Source organism: Callospermophilus lateralis, chromosome 11, assembly GCF_048772815.1.
Source record: "Callospermophilus lateralis isolate mCalLat2 chromosome 11, mCalLat2.hap1, whole genome shotgun sequence".
In the NCBI taxonomy this organism is placed as follows: Eukaryota; Metazoa; Chordata; class Mammalia; order Rodentia; family Sciuridae; genus Callospermophilus; species Callospermophilus lateralis.
Window position 1 is genome coordinate 21,981,286 of NC_135315.1, and position 19,411 is coordinate 22,000,696.

General features: G+C 50.3%; 2 protein-coding genes and 1 non-coding gene across 9 annotated transcripts in view; 2 read left to right on the top strand and 1 right to left on the bottom strand.

Annotated features, from left to right (window-relative positions):
• The window catches only part of Med24 (mediator complex subunit 24), a 33,521-nt gene extending 24,310 nt beyond the window's left edge, over positions 1 to 9,211 (top strand). For all 4 annotated transcript variants that reach the window (XM_076871740.2, XM_076871741.2, XM_076871742.2 and 1 more), the window contains 13 exons: positions 610 to 752; positions 1,200 to 1,237; positions 1,762 to 1,844; positions 2,534 to 2,712; positions 2,830 to 2,929; positions 3,244 to 3,419; positions 5,590 to 5,854; positions 6,118 to 6,299; positions 6,502 to 6,592; positions 6,920 to 7,019; positions 8,062 to 8,142; positions 8,475 to 8,623; positions 8,763 to 9,211. In XM_076871740.2, the coding sequence (XP_076727855.1) occupies positions 610 to 752; positions 1,200 to 1,237; positions 1,762 to 1,844; positions 2,534 to 2,712; positions 2,830 to 2,929; positions 3,244 to 3,419; positions 5,590 to 5,854; positions 6,118 to 6,299; positions 6,502 to 6,592; positions 6,920 to 7,019; positions 8,062 to 8,142; positions 8,475 to 8,623; positions 8,763 to 8,879 (1,704 nt within the window). In that variant the 3' untranslated portion in view covers positions 8,880 to 9,211. The remainder of the gene's footprint in view (positions 1 to 609; positions 753 to 1,199; positions 1,238 to 1,761; positions 1,845 to 2,533; positions 2,713 to 2,829; positions 2,930 to 3,243; positions 3,420 to 5,589; positions 5,855 to 6,117; positions 6,300 to 6,501; positions 6,593 to 6,919; positions 7,020 to 8,061; positions 8,143 to 8,474; positions 8,624 to 8,762) is intronic.
• LOC143411119 (small nucleolar RNA SNORD124) lies at positions 1,465 to 1,568 on the top strand. The gene has a single exon (XR_013092827.2). It is a non-coding gene; the product is annotated as a small nucleolar RNA SNORD124 (small nucleolar RNA).
• A 2,084-nt stretch (positions 9,212 to 11,295) lies between the features above and the next one.
• Positions 11,296 to 13,062, bottom strand: Csf3 (colony stimulating factor 3). 4 transcript variants are annotated; one of them, XM_076871171.2, is made up of 5 exons: positions 13,023 to 13,062; positions 12,696 to 12,856; positions 12,172 to 12,279; positions 11,898 to 12,044; positions 11,296 to 11,551 (listed from the first exon to the last, which is right to left on the bottom strand). In XM_076871171.2, the coding sequence occupies exons 1-5, from the start codon at positions 13,060 to 13,062 to the stop codon at positions 11,387 to 11,389; spliced, it is 621 nt and encodes a 206-aa protein (XP_076727286.1). In that variant the 3' UTR covers positions 11,296 to 11,386. The 4 variants fall into 4 exon arrangements, with proteins under 4 accessions (XP_076727286.1, XP_076727285.1, XP_076727289.1 ...); XM_076871170.2 differs by having other exon boundaries at positions 12,684 to 12,856; XM_076871174.2 differs by lacking the exon at positions 12,172 to 12,279.
• Positions 13,063 to 19,411: the final 6,349 nt, after the last annotated feature.

A 19,411-nucleotide genomic window follows, 5' to 3' on the forward strand; every position in this document is an offset into this window, starting at 1 on the left:
TCCTTCTGGTTTTTTCTCTATGTCTAGATAAATAAATAGGGCTCATAGATCTCTCTCATCTGGATTCCAGTCATAGTTATTTTAGAAGCAGAGAAAGGGGGAAGGCAAAGGCAGCTACCACCGTAAGCTTCACGTGTAGGTGTTTCAGAGATGCCATCTCACAAGGACACAGTAGCCAGGTGTAGTGGTGCAGGCCTGGGATCCCAGTGACTTGGGAGGCTGAGGCAGTAGGATTGCAAGTTCAAGGCCAGTCTCAGCAACCTAGTAGGACCCACTCAAAATAAAAAAAAATAGAAGGAAATGAGAAAGTAGCTCATTGGTAAAACAACTCTGGGTTCAATCTCTAGAACTGTGGGGGGAAAAAGGACACAATAGCCAAGCTTCCTATCCCCACTACCATCATGACAGTATGGTTGAGAGGGGTGGATTATAGAGCAGTGTTTAGATTTGGGGAATGGTTTCCAGGTTGGAGGCAGAATGACAGATTAAATTGCAGAGGTGGTATGCTAGCTATTAGAGACATGAAGAGAGGAAATATGCCTGGCTGTATCTGGGCGGGGTGGGGATCTTCAATGTTCTTCAGGACTTGACTTCCTGTCCTGTCCCCAGACGATGGATGCAGACCATTCCAAGTCCCCAGAGGGGCTGCTGGGAGTCCTGGGACACATGCTGTCTGGGAAGAGCCTGGACTTGTTGCTGGCTGCTGCTGCTGCCACCGGGAAGCTTAAATCCTTTGCCCGGAAATTCATCAAGTAAGAATGACTGAGCCCTTGACCTTGGAGGGGAGGACATTCTAAAGGGAGGAAGTGGCAGAGTAGGAATTGGGCACCTGGGTCTGGGTCTACCTTGAGATGCACAGGCCAGGCCAGGGCAACCCAGCCAGAGTCCTCAACAGAGGAGCCAGTTCTCTTGACTCGAAGAGGTCTTTTCCTTTCCCAGTTATTAATAAGGAACTTCATATTTCTGTTGCCTTTTTTAATTTTCCTGGAACTTGACATATAGAACATTGTTCCATCAATGAGCTATTTTCTAGGCCTAAAAAATCTTTTAATAATAGAAAAAAAAATTTTTTTTTTGGTATAATGATGTTCATTTTAAGCTTAGCCTGTAGTTTATAGTCTAGTGACTGCCCCTCCGAGCCCTGTGGCCCTCAGTTCCTGGCTGTTGCTTAGCTCTTACCCTGTCCATTTCTTCCACAGTTTGAATGAGTTCACCACCCATGGCAGTGGAGAGAGCAGTAAGTCAACTTTGCAAGACCTCAGTGGCAGTAGGGAGGGTACAGAGAGAGGGGCTGCCTTTGCTTCTTCTGGGGCAGCTGGGTTTCCTCCTCTGAGCCATGACTGACTAAAGCTTTGGGAGCTTTGAGTGAAGGAAATGCTGGGAATGGGATCTTTTAATGCCATCCTTTTGCTTTTCTCCCACCTGCTCCCTTTGTGATTTGTTTGTGTATTGGAGGATACACAAAGATTCCAAGGAAGGGATGATGTTCTAATTGAGACTTAAGAAAAGGATTCTGAGCCTCAGAGCTTTGAAGGAACCATGTGGTCCCTGACCTTCCTTAAGACAAATCCTGGGCTAGTGATGTGGCTCAGTGGGAAAGTATGTGCCTAGCATGTACAAGACCCTAAGTTCAGTCCCTAGCTCCACTAAAAGAAAAGAAAAAAGCAACAACAAAAAGACAAATTCTGTTCTCATGATCCAGACACAGGCCTTGGGTCTTCGCCCTGGGCTGAGGGGCTGGCCTTCTTTTCCCTTCCACAGCCAAAACAGCCTCAGTTCGTGCCTTGCTCTTTGATATCTCCTTTCTCATGTTGTGCCATGTGGCCCAGACCTATGGCTCAGAGGTGAGTGAAAGGACTGCAGGTGGGGTTAGGGGATGACAGGTGGGCAGGGCAAAGATGAAGCAACCAATCAATAACTTCCCCTCAACCGGGAGGTCTCCCAAGCCATTATTTTGGGGGTTTTGTTTTTTTGTTTGCCATTGATCAGAATTTGTATTCTGATTCAACTAATTGATGATATAGCTTCTTTAACATTATTTTTGTTAAAACATGGAAAATACATTTGTATTTTCTTGGGAAAATTCTTTGGACTCTTAGGACCTTAATTTATGTGTGAGGTAGAAGTCTTATTCTGGATTACATTGCATTTTCTTTTTTAAATTTTTATTGGTGCATTGTAATTATTCATTGTTATGTGGGATTCATTGTTATGTATTCCTACATACACACAGCATAACAGTATAATTGGTCAACTTGTTCCTCACCAAGCCAGTTGGTGTTTCTGGACTCAGAAATCAGGTGCCTATCCCTGGGGGAAGTCAATAGATGCCCCTAGTCATGCCTCACATACTTTAGTGCCACAGCCACACTAACCACTAGGTGGCAGCATAATCCCTGTCTGCATTCCTTGAGACTAGTTTGCCCCTAGTCCTTCAGGCTGGGAAGGAAATAGCAGGGGGCAGGAAACAGAAATTCAATTCCAGGCTCACCCTCCTCTCTTAACTAGGGTCTCTCCTTTCACTCTTGCCCAGGTGATTCTGTCAGAGTCAAGCACAGGAGCAGAGGTACCCTTCTTTGAGACCTGGATGCAGACCTGCATGCCAGAGGAGGGCAAGATCCTGAACCCTGACCACCCCTGCTTCCGGCCCGACTCCACCAAAGTGGAATCCTTGGTGGCCCTGCTCAACAACTCCTCAGAGATGAAGCTGGTGTTAGTGGTTTGGGTGCCTGCTCTAAGGGCAGTGGTGGGATAGAGCCAAGACCCTTTCTCCTAAGCCCTTCCATACTCCCCTGTGGTAATTTTTCTCCCACTGCCAACTCTTTGTAGGCAGATGAAGTGGCACGAAGCGTGTCTCAGCATTTCGGCTGCCATCTTGGAAATCCTCAATGCCTGGGAAAATGGAGTGCTGGCCTTCGAGTCCATCCAGGTAGCCCCATCTTTCTAGCAGTTTTTCTTTTCCCTGAGACCCAGAGTCAGACATTGATAGCTTGTTTTGTTTCCTAAGAACAAGAAGATCTTTAATCCGTAGTTCATGTTTTGCCATCAGTCTTCCCTAGAATGGTAGTCTTAGCCACTTCCTCTCACTCAGGTAGCTCTGGGAAAGTCAGACTTGTGGTAGAAAGAGGTGTGGATTGTGGCCTTAGACTATACCTGCTGCACTCAGCTGCCCACTGAGGCTGGGGAAATGATGGCAGGGCAGGGGAGAGAGTGATTCCAGTCACCCTTTTCCCCTCCTCTTAGAAAATCACTGATAATATCAAGGGAAAGGTATGCAGTCTGGCCGTGTGTGCTGTGGCTTGGCTGGTGGCCCACGTACGGATGCTGGGGCTGGATGAGCGTGAGAAGTCACTGCAGATGATCCGCCAGCTGGCAGGGCCACTGTATAGTGAGAACACCCTGCAGTTCTACAATGAGAGGTCAGTAAACTATCCCTGTCCTTCTCATACCCTGCAGGTATGTCGTGATAAGTCACCACCTCCAGTAACGGACATCCTTCTCCCACCTTCCCAAACATGCCACTCATTCCTGCCCTCAGGTCCTTCCATCCAAGTACTAGCCAGCCTGGCTCCATTTAGCTTCAGAGATCAGGAACATTCAGGGTAGCATGGCTGTAGACTTGCTCACATTCTGCGTCCCTCCCCTGACCCCGCTCCCCCCCAATTCTTTTTTTTTTTTTTTTTTAACTCAATGATATTTTTTTTTAAATATTTTTTAGTCATTGATGGACCTTTATTTAATTTATTTATTTGTATGTGGTGCTGAGAATTGAACCCAGGGCCTCACATGTGGCTGGCAAGCTCTCTACCTCTGAGCCACCACTCCAGCCCCTCCCCCCCAATTCTTATTCAAACATTTATTTAGCTGGCTCAGCAAACATTGAATGTGTATTTCTATGCCAGGAGTGTTTTAATCCAGCATCTCTGTGTACCAGAAATGGAGACCCCAAACAGCTACGATTCAGACCCTCAAAGGGCTCAAGTTCTAGAGAACTCACTGAGCAGAAAAACAAAGGACTTATCTGGCTGTGTCGCTCTCGAGGAACTATGAGCCATCTGTGGATTTGACAGCCTTCCCTGACCGATCTTTGTGACATTTATTTTATGTCCTGGCTCTTGCATGACCTCTCTGGTGACCTCTGCTGTGTTGAATTCAGTGATTCTGGTTCATGTAGTCACCAATAAGTTGTTTAGTTGGCTTTTTTTTTTTTTTTTTTAACTGTGACAAGAAGCACATGACAGGAAATTTAATCTTAACCAAGTTTAAGACTACAGTTCAGGGCTGGGGCTGGGGCTCAGTGGCAGAGCACTTTCTTCGCACATGTGAGGCACTATGTTCGATCCTCAGAACCACATAAAAATAAGTAGACAAAATAAAGACATTCTGTTCATGTGTAACTAAAAAAGTATTTTTTAAAAAAAGAGTACAGTTCAGTAGTGTTAACTCTGTGCACATTATTGTGCAAGAGATTCCAGAACATTTTTTATCTTGCAAATCTGAAACTCTGTACACTAAACAACAACTTCCCTCCCCCAGTTCTTGCAGCCACCATTCTACTTTCTGTCTATGAATTTGATGACTTTAGATACCTCATATCTGGAGTTAGGCAATATTTGCCCTTTCGCAACTAACTTATTTCATGAAGCATAAGTTCCTCAAAATTCATCCATGTTGTAGCATATGATAGGATCTCCTTCCTTTTTAAGGATGAGTAATATCCTATTTGTACGTGATATACTGCATCTTGGTCACCCATTTATCCCTCTGTGGACACTTGGGTTGCTTCCGTTTCTTGTGGCTGTGAACGTGTGTTGAGTGACAATTCACAAGACAGCTGTAGAGGATATTTTAGGAGATATAGCTGAAGTGAGGCTCCAGGGGCTCTGTGAAGTCACACCTGCTTTCCTTTGCTCCTTTCTTTTTTCCTTTCTTCCCTCATTTTCCCTCAACAAGTCATGTAATATTTGCTGTGCCGTCACCCATCCTAAGCACCTTAAGACCTTTTGGGTAAAGAACAGGGAGAATCTGTGGCTCGTTGTGTGGGTGAAAAAAGTGGCTCTGAAAGCTGAAAGTGATAGAACCTTCCCGGAGCCGCACAGTGTTCTCAGAACAGTGAGTGCTCAGACCCCGGTCTGTACGTACAGCTCAAGTTTCTCACGACAGGATCCTAGATAGACGTATGTACTTGCCCAGCTATCCAGGGCCGGGAAGATTCCTGTGGGGCAGGCATTGGGCCCTCTCCTGGAAGTGACAGTTTACTTTGGGAAGAGGCCAAGGCTGGGTGGGGACCCCCCCACCAAGCACTCAGCCCAGGGGGAAGTGATTGTATTTATTTATTTCAGAGAGTTGGCAAGATCCAGACCTGGGGGATGGGGACTTTTGAAGAGGGAGAAGGCAGAGAAAATATAAATATATTGCTAGATCCATCTTTGATCCAGCTCTTGCCTGGTACCTTTACTAGGCTTTGTGCCCAGCAGGTGAAAGCCCAGCCAGTTCCAGGGCTATGGGGTTGTCTCTTCCACTAGCATAGAGCGACATTAATTCCCTCAACCCAAGTCTGGCCTGCATGTTCTTCCCTGGCCCCTGCAGAGTGGTGATTATGAACTCAATCCTGGAGCACATGTGTGCAGATGTGCTACAGCAGACAGCCACTCAGATCAAGTTCCCATCCACGGGGGTGGACACAATGCCCTACTGGAACCTGCTGCCCCCCAAGCGGCCCATCAAGGAGGTGTTAACAGACATCTTTGCCAAGGTGCTGGAAAAGGGCTGGGTGGACAGCCGCTCCATCCACATCTTCGACACCCTGCTGCACATGGGAGGTGTTTACTGGTTCTGCAACAACCTGATTAAGGTACTTGGGCTGGGTGCGTGTGGGCTGGGGTGGGCAGGTGTCCTCAGCCTGAGACCCAGCCTCCAGTCTGGCTGGCTAGGATTCTCTTAAAGATGCTGCTGTGACCTGGGCAGCCTCCTGGGAATACTGAGTATGGGATGGGGGGTGCAGATAAAGCACTGTGGCCCCCGTACCTTCCCAGAGAGCCCACAGGAGTGGTAGGGGTGTTGAGTGCCAGAGTCGAGCCTTCAGCTCCTCAGAAGCCCGGCTCACCTGCCCATCAGGAGCTGTTGAAGGAGACTCGGAAGGAGCACACGCTACGGGCAGTGGAGCTGCTCTATTCCATCTTCTGTCTGGACATGCAGCAAGTGACCCTCGTCCTGCTGGGCCACATCCTGCCTGGCCTGCTCACCGACTCCTCCAAGTGGCACAGCCTCATGGATCCCCCCGGCACTGCGCTGGCGAAGTAGGATTCTCTTCAGAGCCTGCCTGGCTCCCACACGTGGGCCTCCAGCCCCTGCTGCCCAAAGTTAGGCACCCCAACCTGTACCACCTTGGGAGCTTGGCTGTGGGCGTGTCCTGTCAGGTGGGGCTTGATCAGTGTGGACACAGGTACCTTGTTCTGGTTCCCACTAACTATACCTCCTTTTTCTGGAACCCTTTGCCAGACTAGCTGTATGGTGTGCCCTGAGTTCCTACTCCTCCCACAAGGGACAGGCATCCTCCCGCCAAAAGAAGAGACACCGGGAAGACATTGAGGTAGGGGCGTCTCTGCTCACTTATTAATGTCTCTATTCACCTTTTCTGAGTGTTTGCTGGTAAGAGAGGCTTCCTAGGGAAGTAGGGTCAGAAACATGGGTGGTTGGGCCTGGTCAGTCAAGATCTGGAGAGGTGGCTTGTGTGGACCCCCCAGCTGCCCTTGGCCGAGGTCCTGTCTGCTCACTGGGTCCGCAGAGGGGTGAAGCAAGGGACCAGCATGCTGGCAATGCCGATACTGTGGGCTCAGACTTGAGTTCCAGTCCTCTTTGCTGGTGGCTGGAACTTTGAGGACTGGGGGTAAGTGTTAGTGACTTTCCTGCTCTCCAGGATTACATCAGCCTCTTTCCCTTGGACGACATGCAGCCATCAAAGCTGATGCGACTGCTGAGCTCCAATGAGGACGATGCCAACATCCTCTCCAGTCCCAGTGAGTGTGTGGGAGGGCTGCATGGGCCCCTCTTTGCCTGGGCACTCACTCTTCCCTGGGGAAGCTGCTCTGCTTGATCCCTGCCTTGGGCCTCAGCCCTGCACCTCAGCTACAGCCTTGGTCACCAGTCTGTGCTGGCTGGTCAGAGGGTGTGGCAGGGGCTTGTGTCATTTTGTTCCCTAGGGGATGCTCCCTTGCTTACCCCTAGAGACAAGGTCACTGTTCTCTGTCCCTAAAGAAGCTCTTCTGCAGGCTGGGGATATAGCTCAGTTGGTAGAGTGCTTGCCTTGAATGCACGAGGCCCTGGGTTCAATCCCAGCACTATAAATAAATAAATAAGGAGCTCTTCTGCCCAGGTCCTCCCAGCCCCACTGCTGCCCCTCCCGAACCTCCTCAGCACAGGGTTAAGGGGTGACACTGCATTAAGGGAGTTCACTACCTCGGCACAGCCTGTGCCATTGACTCACCAGCTGTGGCCTTCCTTCCTTCCCCCCGAAACATGCCCTGTGGCCTGGAGCAGGCCCAGGCTGAGACTTGAGGCTAATTCCCGCTCCTCCTGCCCTCTCCAGCCTGCTTCCTTGGATGTCATTACCTTCTCACTGTCCTCCCCTCATTGCGAGGCTTCCTGCCAGAGGCGGCTTCGGCGGTGTTTAATTTCTCCTGTTTCCAGAGGTTGTAGAAGTTTCTTTGGGGCCTTTCAGAGACTAGGGAACCAACCACATGCTTGAAAGATGCTGGGTCTGCCACCTGTAAACCTGTGACCGATAGCTGGTTACTTTGCAAATCTGAGTCTCGGTTTTCCCATTTTAAAGCAGGCATTGAGAACGTTAAGCCACGTACTCCATGAGAAGTGCCAAGGTTGGCCCAGTGGTGCTTGTTCTTCTCACTCATCTCCCGTATTTGGGACCCTACTGTGACTCTTGATCCAAAGATCTTCTCTTAACACAGCACACACCAAATACCTCCTATGGGTGGACAGGTGAGGGCTAGCCCCAGGAGAGTCAGTTTTTGAGTGCATTGCCCCCTCTGCCCTGTCCCACAGCTGACCGGTCCATGAACAGCTCCCTCTCGGCCTCTCAGCTCCACACAGTCAACATGAGGGACCCTCTGAATCGAGTCCTGGGTGAGTCTTCTCAACTGCGTCTGAATCTGGGGGCTGAACTGGAAGGAGTTCCCTTTCCTCAGGGGAGGCCAGGAGGCCTTGTCGTGGAAGGGGTCCTCCTAGTACCCCCTCATTGCCCTCCACTGCATGTCCCCACCTCTCCCCTCCATCTCTCCTGTCTCCCCATTTGCCCCCTTCTCCTCTCTGTTTTCCTCTTTGCTTTCTCTCTCTGATATCCCCATCCGGAGCACTTCCAGCACTTCTTTCTCTTCCTTTCTCAGTCCCGTCTTCCCCCTGAGTCTGACCTGTTCTCAGATCCTCCCATGAATTCTCTGTTCTCCCCCTCTGCACAGCCAACCTGTTTCTGCTCATTTCCTCCATCCTGGGCTCCCGCACCGCGGGCCCCCACACCCAGTTTGTGCAGTGGTTCATGGAGGAATGCGTGGACTGCCTGGAGCAGGGCAGTCGGGGCAGCATCCTGCAGTTCATGCCCTTCACCACCGTGAGTACTTCGTCTAGATGAGGAGGGTGGCAAGCCGTAGGGGTAGCGGTTCACAGAAGGACAGGACTCCTTCCTCCTGGGACATCACACCTGCCTGATCTACCCCAGTGAGCAGCTGTTTGTCCACCTTTCTTTGCAGGTTTCAGAACTGGTGAAGGTGTCAGCCATGTCCAGCCCCAAGGTGGTTCTGGCCATCACAGACCTCAGCCTTCCTCTGGGCCGCCAGGTGGCTGCCAAAGCCATTGCTGCACTCTGAGGGACTTAAAGGGGCCACAGTGAGTGGCTAGGTTCCAGCCCAAGAGCGTTAGATGGGAACATTTCTTGCTCAAATCCACATGATGTGAGAACCCTTTTTCAGTTTCCAGATTTTTGCTCCTCTTGGGACTTTCACAGTTTCTTTTGTGATTTCCTCTCCCTTATGCTAATGCCTGAAGAGCGTGAGCAGCCTGGATCTTCAGCCTTTGGTGTCCCCCACATACCAGAAGTACACTTAGCCCTGAGGAACTTTACAGATTCGTATATGTATATAAATATATTTTTGTAGTAACTGAGGGAAAGCTCACTTGTAAATAAAAGTCCTTATGGGTCCTTTGTGCCTCTAGTACCTGTGTTGCCTGGATCAGGATGGGGACTTCTCCTTGCACTCTTCCTGCTGGGCTGTGGCCGGGAGGGGCTCAATCCTGTGGTGAGGAGGGAGGAGGAGAAGGAAGAGGTGCAGAGGCAGGCAGGACTCAGGTTCCCGCTTGTCCACTCAGGAGGGCAGGGCAGGGCAGGGGATGAGAACAGCTGCTTTCCACAGACTCGACTGGGGTGGAAAGGAGAGGTACCGCCTTCCCTGCCCTGAGCCATACCCTGAGAAGGGAGCCTGGGCAGAAGGCCATAGATGCTGGGGCAGGGTGTCCTGCTCTTCTCTCATGCCCCACCCAGTCTGATTGACCCATAATTTGATCTGTCCCCTCCAGAAAAAGAGCAGGGGTGATAAGGACAGGAACTCGTTAACCCTTTCTTGTTCACAACCCACTCTCCAAGCCTGAGGCAGAAGGCCCTGAGCCATCCTACAGGGCTCTGACCCTGCCTAAGGACCAGGTGGGGAAGGGAATGGAGGTGACTGAGGAGCCACAGGTGGGAGGTCTTGAGGATGGTGGCTCCACTTGGCTTGGGGGGCACTCCCAAACCAGGCAGGGACCCTTCAGTTACAGGTGTGCCTCACACACGAGGTAAGGAGGTGAGGACCCAGCTCTCCCTGGCCACATCCCAGCCCTGCCCTGGGACCTCTTCACCCGCAGGGTGAGCCAGGCAGGAAAGGGCCGATTGGACGAGTGCTCTATAAGGAAGAGATAACCAGGCCTGGAATTTGAGTTCTCTCTCTTTTTTTTTAATTTAATGTTTTTATTTATTTACTTTTTGGTTGTAACTGGACACGATATCTTTATTTTATTTATTTATTTTTATGTGGTGCTGAGGATCAAACCCAGGGCCTCCCATGTGCTAGACGAGCGCTCTCCGCTGAACCACAATCCCAGCCCCTGGATTTTGAATTCTGATCCAAGTGGTCACCAAACACTCGGCTTCCTCATCTTCCATCTTTGTGGGCCACTCTGTGGATGGGCTCAAGTTTATGGCAGCTGGTAAAGCAGCCAGCTGTGCACATGTTCAGGACCCCTGGCTATACCCAGTGGGCCTGTGTCTGGCCTGGTGAGCCTACCCTAGCCCCAAGCCCTCTCTCGCCTCCAGCACCCATAGTCTGTCTGCCTTCTGCCTTTCCTACAAGTCTATGGCTGCACCAGAACAAGGAATGTGTGCTTTTTATTGCTCTGTCCCTAGCACAGCCCAGCACTTGCAGAGTAGGTGCCCAGGCGGTACATGCTGAAGGAGTCAGCACTGGGTGAGCTAGAGGAACTGCCTCCTCCTCAGCCTCCTCCCCACTCCCTCTGGCCTCTCCCACCATTCACCAGCCCCTGGCCAGGCACTAGCTGGACTCAAGAAGAAGGAAGGACATTTTCTAGAGACAAACACTTTATTATCCTCAGCACAGTTACAGTGAAGAGTGGGGACAGGGTAGAGGTTGAGCCTGGGCTTCCTTTCACATCACACTCCCTTCGTGATTGCCCCTTGTCTTCTCCCTTCCTAATCCCAGTCCTAAAAGGAGAATCTGACTTTGGTGGGGACAGGGGCAAGAAACCCAAGTACACTGATGTCTGAGCTCCTTATACTGGGAGTCAAACATGCCCCCCAAAACAGAAAGAAACTAGATTCTTCAACAAATTCCAGGTCCAAGACTCCTAGTCCCGGCTGCCTGTGTTTCTCCAGAGACTTAATAATGCCTATGGGGATGGGGATGTGAGGGGACACAGGACTTGGCTGACCAGAACGAGGGATACAAGGATCCAGTTGGGGAACACTGCTGTTTAAATATTAAACAGGGTTGCTTTGTCTCCCACATGGGAGACCTTCTGATGCTTCCTGGGGCCCCAAGGTAGATACCTCAGGGTTCACTGTGGCTCTTCTTAGTGCCCCACAGAGCTAGGGCCAGGGAGTAGCTCCAGGAAGAAATACTTGGTATTTACCTATCTACCTCCCACCCAGTGGACAGGAGGACAGGAGCTTTTTCTCACTGCTACAGGCAGGAGAATGAAACTCGGAGATGGAGGGAAGGACACAGAGGTCTGGGGCTCTGTTCTCTCTTCCCTGACTTTAAATATTAGGCTTAAATAAGCATAAATATTAAATAGAGATAAATACACTGGGTGGGGAGGGCTTTGCTCAGGGCTCAGCAAGGTGGCGCAGAACCCGGTACACCAGCTCCAGGAGCCTCTGCAGTCGGGAAGCAACCAGGACACCTACTGCCCGGCGCTGGAAGGCAGAGGTGAAGGTTGGCATGGTGCCGTGGGTGGGCTGCACGGCAGGGGCCACCCCTAGGTCTTCCATCTGTAGGGGAAAGAAGAGATGAGGGATCAGGCTCTGCTGAGCAGGAGTTGCTGCAAGTGAGAAAACACTGGAGGGGGCTGTTGCGCAGGACTGTGGGCAGCTGTGGGCAGCCACGCAGTTCTCGGTGGAACTGAGACTCAGATCTGAGACCTGACTCCTTGCCCTTGGCTGGAGGGACTGGAGGTAGGCCAGCAGGAGAGTCCTGAAAGCAGGGGTGTGGCTAACTGCACAAGCCCCCCCCACCTCCAAGAATGCTCTCTTGACTGTGGTGAGCTTCCAGGATGTAGTGTGGCCATGGCAGTATGACCACCCCCGTCAGTCACTTGCCTCTCCCTTCAGGGCTCACCTGCTGCCAGACAGTGGTGGCAAAGTTGGCAACATCCAGCTGTAGCATGTCCACAGTGGGAGACAACTCGGGGGATATCCCTGCCAGGGCCTGCAGGAGGCCCTGGTAGAGGAAGAGGCCGCTTTGCAGTTGGCTCAGGCAACCTGTCTGGAGGGCAGAGTAGGAGAGGTAGGTGCTGCATGGGGTGGGACACTCCCTGTTCCCAGGCACCTTGGCATAGGGGTGTGGTCCCTCCTTCTGACCCGCCTCTCCCCATTCCCCTCCAGCCACTCACCAGCTGCAGACCCTGGCTGGAGCAGTTGCTTAGGGGAGCCTGAGGAATGCCCAGAGAGTGGCCGAGCAGCGCCAGCTCCTCAGGATGGCACAGCTGGTAGGTGGCACACTGGGAATGGAAGGATGTTGAGGACCACTCACCAGGGCCAGGTTGCAGGCTGCTCCTCCTTAAGCCTTCCCATCTCCCTGGGCTTCCCTTCCCTCAGTGTCCTGCCCAGTTTCTCAGCCCCATTCTGCAATGCTCCCCAATTCTGACTGCCCGGGGCCCTGCCCTTCTCCCAAATGCGTGGCCTCCACCTTCATCCCGTCTGTCCTGGCCAGCACCCGCAGCACGGCCTCAGCTCCACTGTCCTAATTCTCTTCCATGTCCCCCACGTGTCTCACTCTTTGCGCCCTTTCCTGATGACATCTTCTCAGTTCCCTCAGTTAGCTTCCTTATCCTCCCCGCTCCCTCCATCTCTCTCTCTCTCTCTCTCTGGTCTTCTTTCCTCCACACCCTCAGGCGGCTTCCACTGTCTCACTCACCAGCTTCTCTTGTAGCACAGAGCCTTGGGCCTGGATCTTCCTCACTTGCTCTAAGCACTTGAGCACGAAGCTCTGGGGGACAGGCAGGGAGCTGGCAGGGTCCAGGGGCACAGCCTCTTGCCCCGTCCAGAATGCACTGTGCCACAGCAGCAGCTGCAGGGCTGGAGCAGACCCTGCTCAGGAGATGCTGTCCCCTCCCACCTGGCTCCCTCCCGGGGGACAATGCCAAGTGTCTCCAATCCCCCAGCCCAGAAAGGAGATCCCAGCCCCTCTGCCACTCTGGACTCCCTCCCAAACCCAGAGCAAATAGATAGCCAGGATCCTCACCCATCAGCTTCGTGGGGCTCCGGGCAGCAGGGCCAGCCATGGTCTTGTGGGGTCTGGGCTGCAGGCTCTGGGCTCTGTCAGGGGCCAATTCCAGAGGGCCTTTATACATAACCCCATGGAGGCCTGGGAGGAAATTACCTGGGGCTGCCACTAATAATGCTTAGTAATAACTTCCAGGATTTATGCAAATTTGGCGTCCAGGACAATGCAGGGGGGGTGGACAAAAAGCTGTTTGCGAAAGTTTTGTGAAATTGTGGAATCTCTGATCCTTCTTTGACGTCTAGTCCCCCTCAAACTCTCTTCCCCCTTCCAGCCCCACCCAGGCCTAAACTGCCCCCAGGGTATTTGAACAGAACTTCGTCTGGAGGCTGTGCGGCTGGTCAGAGCCCTGGAGGCAAGAGTCTGTTCAGGCTGCTGACCTGCTGCTGCCTCCTTCCCTCTGGCAGATGTGCTGGGCAGCTCCTTTTACCCCTCATTTTACCCTAGGTAAAAATTCTACAAGATTGTGCTCCATTTGTGTACAATGTGTCAAAGTGCATTTTACTGTCATGTATAACTAATTAGAACAAATTAGAAAATAAAATAAAAGATATTTTTAAAAAAAGAGACATCATTTAGAAACTTAAGCTGTGTTACTGTCTTAGGTCAAATCATGGAGGAGAACGTACCAACTATGACTCTGCTATGGGGGGCACACAATAAACTGTAAAAATTTGAAAACAAATTCTAAAAGAGAAGGCAAAAGCTAGTTGTCCCCATTCTTATTCCCAAACTCCTGCAGGGACAGGGACCTGAGACACTGGGGTCTTGCCTCCTATGCCCACCCAAAGCTTGGTAGGCACCATCCCTCGTTTCAGGCTGTCCTGTCCCAAGCTGATTAGCTGGGAACTTCCCAATAACTCCCACCCATGACTCATTCCATTAAGCCCCTGGAATCCCGGCAGAGCCTGAGGAAACAGGATGCCCATCCTGAATGAAGTAAGACCCTTTGGGGCTCTGGCTCACGTGACCTTGCCCTTTCACCTCCTTGCGCACTACCCAGTGCACTACCCCTTGGACAGCAGAGTTCCTGGAGCTTTGGAATTGGCAGGGTTGGGACATGTGACTTCCCTGATAACCCACTGCCCCAGAGAAGAGGCTACCAGCCAGAGTGTGTTGCTCTGAAGTGGACATGGGCTGGGAGAGACAAAGGAGAAAGTGCCAATCTCCACCCCTAGAACCAATCTCCAAAGGAGAAAGTGCCAATCTCCACCCCTAGAACCAATCTCCAAAGGAGAAAGTGCCAATCTCCACCCCTAGCATTGAAGTGATCTCAATTTCATCCCAGCTCTGAACTGGGCCAGGAGGGAAGTGCCTTGCCCAAGGTTGCGATAGCAGAGTTGGAATTCCAACCTGGGCTCTGCCTCAGTCCTGAGATTTTCCCATGAGGGATGGGGCCTACCTGGTCTGACTGACCTCACCCCAGGCTGTCCACTTTCTGAACTAATTTACCCTCAAGGAGCATACAGAATGTGGAGAGTGGGTGTCTGACCAGGCGGGGTCATCTCTGGGGCGGGAGGGCCCTCTGGTGGCCACAACTGGCAGGGACCTTATCTGCCAATCTGTTGGCATTTTGTTTCCTGTCCCCCTGCGCTCCTTGCTCCTTAGTAGTTAGTTCACCTTCACATAAGGATGACACTCAGATCTGTGCCCAACTCCGCAGAAATCAAGGGTGGGTTCAAGAGAACTGAGGAGGGCAGGAGGGCAGCGGGCTTTTGTTTTTTTGTTTTGGTACTGGGGATTGAACCCAGGGGCGCTGATAGACTGAGCCACATCCCTGCCAACCTTTTTTTTTTTTTTTTTTTGAGAGAGATAATTTTTTAATATTTATATTTTAGTTTTCGGTGGACACACATCTTTATTTTATTTTTATGTGGTACTGAGGCTCGAACCCAGTGCCCCGTGCATGCCAGGCAAGCGCGCTACCACTTGAGCCACATCCCCAGCCCCCTAGCCATTTTTATATTTATTTTGAGATGAGTCTCATTAGGTTGCTTAGGGCCTCACTAAATTGCTGAGGCTGGCCTCAAACTTGTGATCCTCCTGCTCAGCCCCAAGAGTTGTTGGAATCACACACATGTGCCAACACACCTGGCCAGGGCAGCATTCTTAAAAATGTTGGCCAGCAGTTCTGGGCACCTCTTTTTTTAAATATTTTTTTAGTTGTCAGTGAACCTTTATTGTATTTATATGTGGTGCTAAGAATTGAACCCACTCATGCTAGCAAGTACTCTACCACTGAGCCACAGCCACAGCCCTTCTGGGCACCTCTTACTCTGTAGGCACCTTTCCTTTTTTTTTTTTAAAAAAAAGGAGAAATACAGGGGACTCCAGTCCCAGAGATTGATTCTGCCCATCAGCAGGAACAGGGGGCTTTTATTTTTATTTTTATAAAGAGAGAGAATTTTTTTATTTATTTGTTTTAGTCTTTTAGGGGACACAACATCTTTGTTTGTATGTGGTGCTGAGGATAGAACCCGGGCCGCACGCATGCCAGGCAAGCACGCTACCACTTGAGCCACATCCCCAGCCCTGTAGGCACCTTTCATTGTGCTTTTGTCATTTCATTTTGTCAGCCAATTGGCATGTTACAGATGAGAAAGGGAGAGGGGACGGGAAGGTCCTTGACCAAGGTTGTCTGTGGAAGAGCCAGGTTGGTTTGTAGTAGGTGCTCTTCCCCAAGCCCCGCTCTGCCCTCATTATGCTATCTTCCCAACCAGATAGTATACATTTTGGATAATGGCTCAATCCAGACTTTGGTCCCACCCAGGGGAGGATAATAACCAGAGCATAAGGACTTGTTATCAGCAGCCACAACACACAGGGACTAGGTAGATTAGAAGCTTAGAGGCCAAAGTGATCTGTTTCCAGAAACCTCTACTGTCCATCCTTCCAATATCCTTCCATCCTCTCCAGGGCAGTTCTTTGTGTTGTGCTAAGGGTGGAACCGAGGATCTTGTGCATGCTAGGTGAGCCTGCTACCACTGAGCACTGATCTATGCCCCTCCCACTCCCAGATATTCCCCTTTCTTTCTTTTTCTTTTCTCTCTTTTTTTGTATGTGAGGTGCTGGGGATGGAACCCAGGGGCATGTATTACCACTGAGCTACAATCCCCAGCCACCCTCCCTTTTTTAATTTTTAAAATTTTGAGTCAGGCTCTCACTAAGTTGCCCAGGCTGGCCTCAAACTTGCTATCCTCTTGCCTCAGCCTCCTGAGTAGCTGGGATTAGAGATGTGTGGTACTGCACCTGGCTTCCCAGGTATTTTTTAATGGTCAGAACTCCTGGCAACTTCCTCTCACACTTTGTTGTCATCTGGTGCTGGGATCAGCATCTTTTTTTTTTTTTTTAAGAGAGAGAGAGAGAGAGAGAGAGAGAGAGAGAGAGGGGGAGGAGAGAGAGAGAGAGAGAGAGGAGAGAGAATTTTTTAATATTTATTTTTAGTTTTTGGCGGACACAACATCTTTGTTTGTATGTGGTGCTGAGGATCGAACCCGGGCCGCACGAATGCCAGGCAAGCACGCTACCGCTTGAGCCACATCCCCAGCCCTGGGTTCAGCATCTTTATAAGGCTCTGGGGTACACTCATTTGTTGCTGGGGGGAGTATAATTGTAAAACCTCCTTGGAGGGCACCTTCATGGCATCTAGTCAAGGTGGAAATGGGCATGTCCTGTGAGCCAGCAGTTGTACCTCTCAGGCCTGTCTAGAGCCGGAGAGGTAGACTCAACCTCTGGGCTGATGAGGCCTGTACATCCTAAGTTAGGAATGGCCTGTAGATTTTTAACTGGTTGGGGGAACAAAAATAACACATAAAAATCATTTGAAATTCAAATCCCCTCAATTTTGCTTTTCTAACACAAAAGCCTCAGCAATTTAGCAAGGTCCTAAGCAATTTAGCAAGACTATTTCAAAATTAAAAATAAAAAGGGCTAAGGGTATACCTCAGTGGTAGATCATCCCTGGGTTAAATCCCCAGTACCAAAAAATAAACAAAAACAAATAAACCTGTTTCATTTCTTTGTTGATTAACACTTCACACAAGAATGAAATGTTAACATTGATTAAACATGGGTAGAAAGTATATGGCTATTTTTTTTGTCCTATCTAATTTTCAAACTAAAGAACAAAACCAGGAAATACAGAATATTATGAACTCTCCAAACATGAAAGTGACACTAAGCTTCTCCAGGAAGTAAAATCCAAGCCAGTGGGCAGGAATTACAAGAAACTTTCAGCAAGTAGAAGGAAAAAGGTTCCATAGGCTTGAAGAGGGCAAGAACCAGGAAATCATGGCAAATAAACCCAATTCCCCCTAAGAGAGTGACGTGACAAATTCACCAATCCTTTTCCAGCCAAGAGAGGTGGCATTAGCTTAAGGGATGTGGCCATGCCAGCACTTTTAAGATTCATAACCTCATAGAGGTGGCATCGCTGTAACTAGAAACCTCAAGCGGACTAGAGAGAGATGAGGCCCCTGCTCCTTCCTGTGTGTACTAGCCTCCTAACCACAGAAAGCCAAGTTTGGAGGTCAGGTAAAGAGGTCAAAGGCCGGGAGGATGGAGATCCAGAACCAGACAGACCAACCAGATAACAGACCCCCTCAGGCCGGGAGGAGACAGCGCAGCCTGCGGTGCAGTGGGCTTCAGGTTGGGGCCACCTCCGTGCTCTGCCCCCTACACATCTGACATGCAGGACACAGATGGTGCTCTGCATCCATGGCCCGCCTCACCCTTGGTCAGCAAAATCAGAGAATAAAATAGGGAAAAGATCAGAATCCTTACAACTAGTGGCGGGGCAAGAGAAACTGTGCAGCAAGGAGCACTTGCCAACCACGCACAAGGCCCTGGCTCCATCCCCGGCACCACAAACAACAAAACATTAAGAATCTGGACACTAGGATAAAATCATCTTCCACAGACTCAGGAGTTGATACATAAGCTTAGTCCCTGTCCCTGATGCTGCTCCAATAATGAGGACAAGGTTTGGAGAACAAGGAAGAAGGTAGTTCAGTGGGATTCTTTGCTAGAAACCTTCCCCCCCCCCCCCAGTACTGGAGATTGAACCCAGGGGGTACTTTCCCCCCACCAAGTTACATCCCAGTTCTTTTCTTTCAATTTTTTGAGTTAGGGTCTCACTAAATTGCTGAGGTTAGCCTCAAACTTGTGATCCTCCTGCCTCAGCCTCCTGAGTCATTGCAATTACAGGCATGCACCACCATGCCCAGATGGAAGAGATCTTTTAAAGAGAGGAAAACTCCAGGTGTGCCCTGTGGGGGTCATAATTCATTTATAGACTTGAGAGATTGGCATTTTTTAGATCTGCAAGTGCCAACCCCAAAGTCAGGATTCCTTCCTTCCTACTAAGGTGAGCAGACCAGATAACTCAACCTAGCCGGGAAGGTTAATCTTGTTACTCTCATGGTTAGGGAGGGGGGAGAGGAAGGAAGGGAAAATACAACAAATCAGTTTTAAAAAGAGCTGCCAGTCCCAGTACCATTTTAAAATAAGTGCAAAGGTTATATTCAAGGCAAGAAGAGGACTCATTGCAGAGTGAGTTTGGGAAACAGGAGGTGGTGCTGTTTCAACACAGCCAACTTTGTGACATCGAGGTGGCATTAGCTTAAGGGATGTGGCCATGCCAGATCACTGTGACCAGGGCAGGAATTGGGAACACAAGCAAGGTTGGGTCAAAACACACGTTGAATCATTCTGTAGCTGGTGAGGAATGCATGGTGCACTTTGCATGGTGCATGAGCACCTGAGGCCAGGAGGCCAGAGCCCAGCTCTAGAAGAGCTCACCAACAGGCAGAAGACATGGCTTCCCCAGCAACCTCCTCCTATGTTTTCCTCACTATTTTCATCTGGAATTACCTGGAGACAGCCCCGTAGCCCCTGCTAACCCCCAACTATGCTCAGGGAGCAGCTCACCCATACCCCATAGGGCCAAAGTTGGCCTGTTGCAACCTGACCATACTCTGCTCCCCTGTGCCCCCTAGTGGAGCATCAGACACTTGCCCTTTATTGAGCCTCTTGAGGCCTAGGTTTCTGACATTAAAAACCAAGAGGCCACTGAGTCTGATTCTTTTGATAATGTAGGAAAGGAAGGGAAACTGGAGAGATTTTGTGATTTGCCCTGTATTTGAGTCAGGTAAAAGTAAACCCGAGCCCTCCTTACTGACCCCAGCTCAGCCTCTTCACCCTCCTCTGCTCCCCTCTCTACAGACACACTGGTCCTCAGATCTAGGGCAAGGACTCTTAGCCCTAAAAAAAAAAAAAAAAAAAAAAAAAATCTAGGCTGATCAATACTGCAGCAAGAGCAAAGCACAGTTACTGATGGGACGTACAAGGAG

Coding starts and splice junctions, on each gene's coding strand:
- Csf3 (XM_076871170.2), bottom strand. CDS start 13,062: ATGGCTGGCCCTGCTGCCCGGAGCCCCACGAAGCTGATGG. Junction 12,045..12,171: donor CCAGCCAGGGTCTGCAGCTG/GTGAGTGGCTGG, acceptor TCTGCCCTCCAG/ACAGGTTGCCTGAGCCAACT. Junction 11,552..11,897: donor CCACCACTGTCTGGCAGCAG/GTGAGCCCTGAA, acceptor TTTCCCCTACAG/ATGGAAGACCTAGGGGTGGC.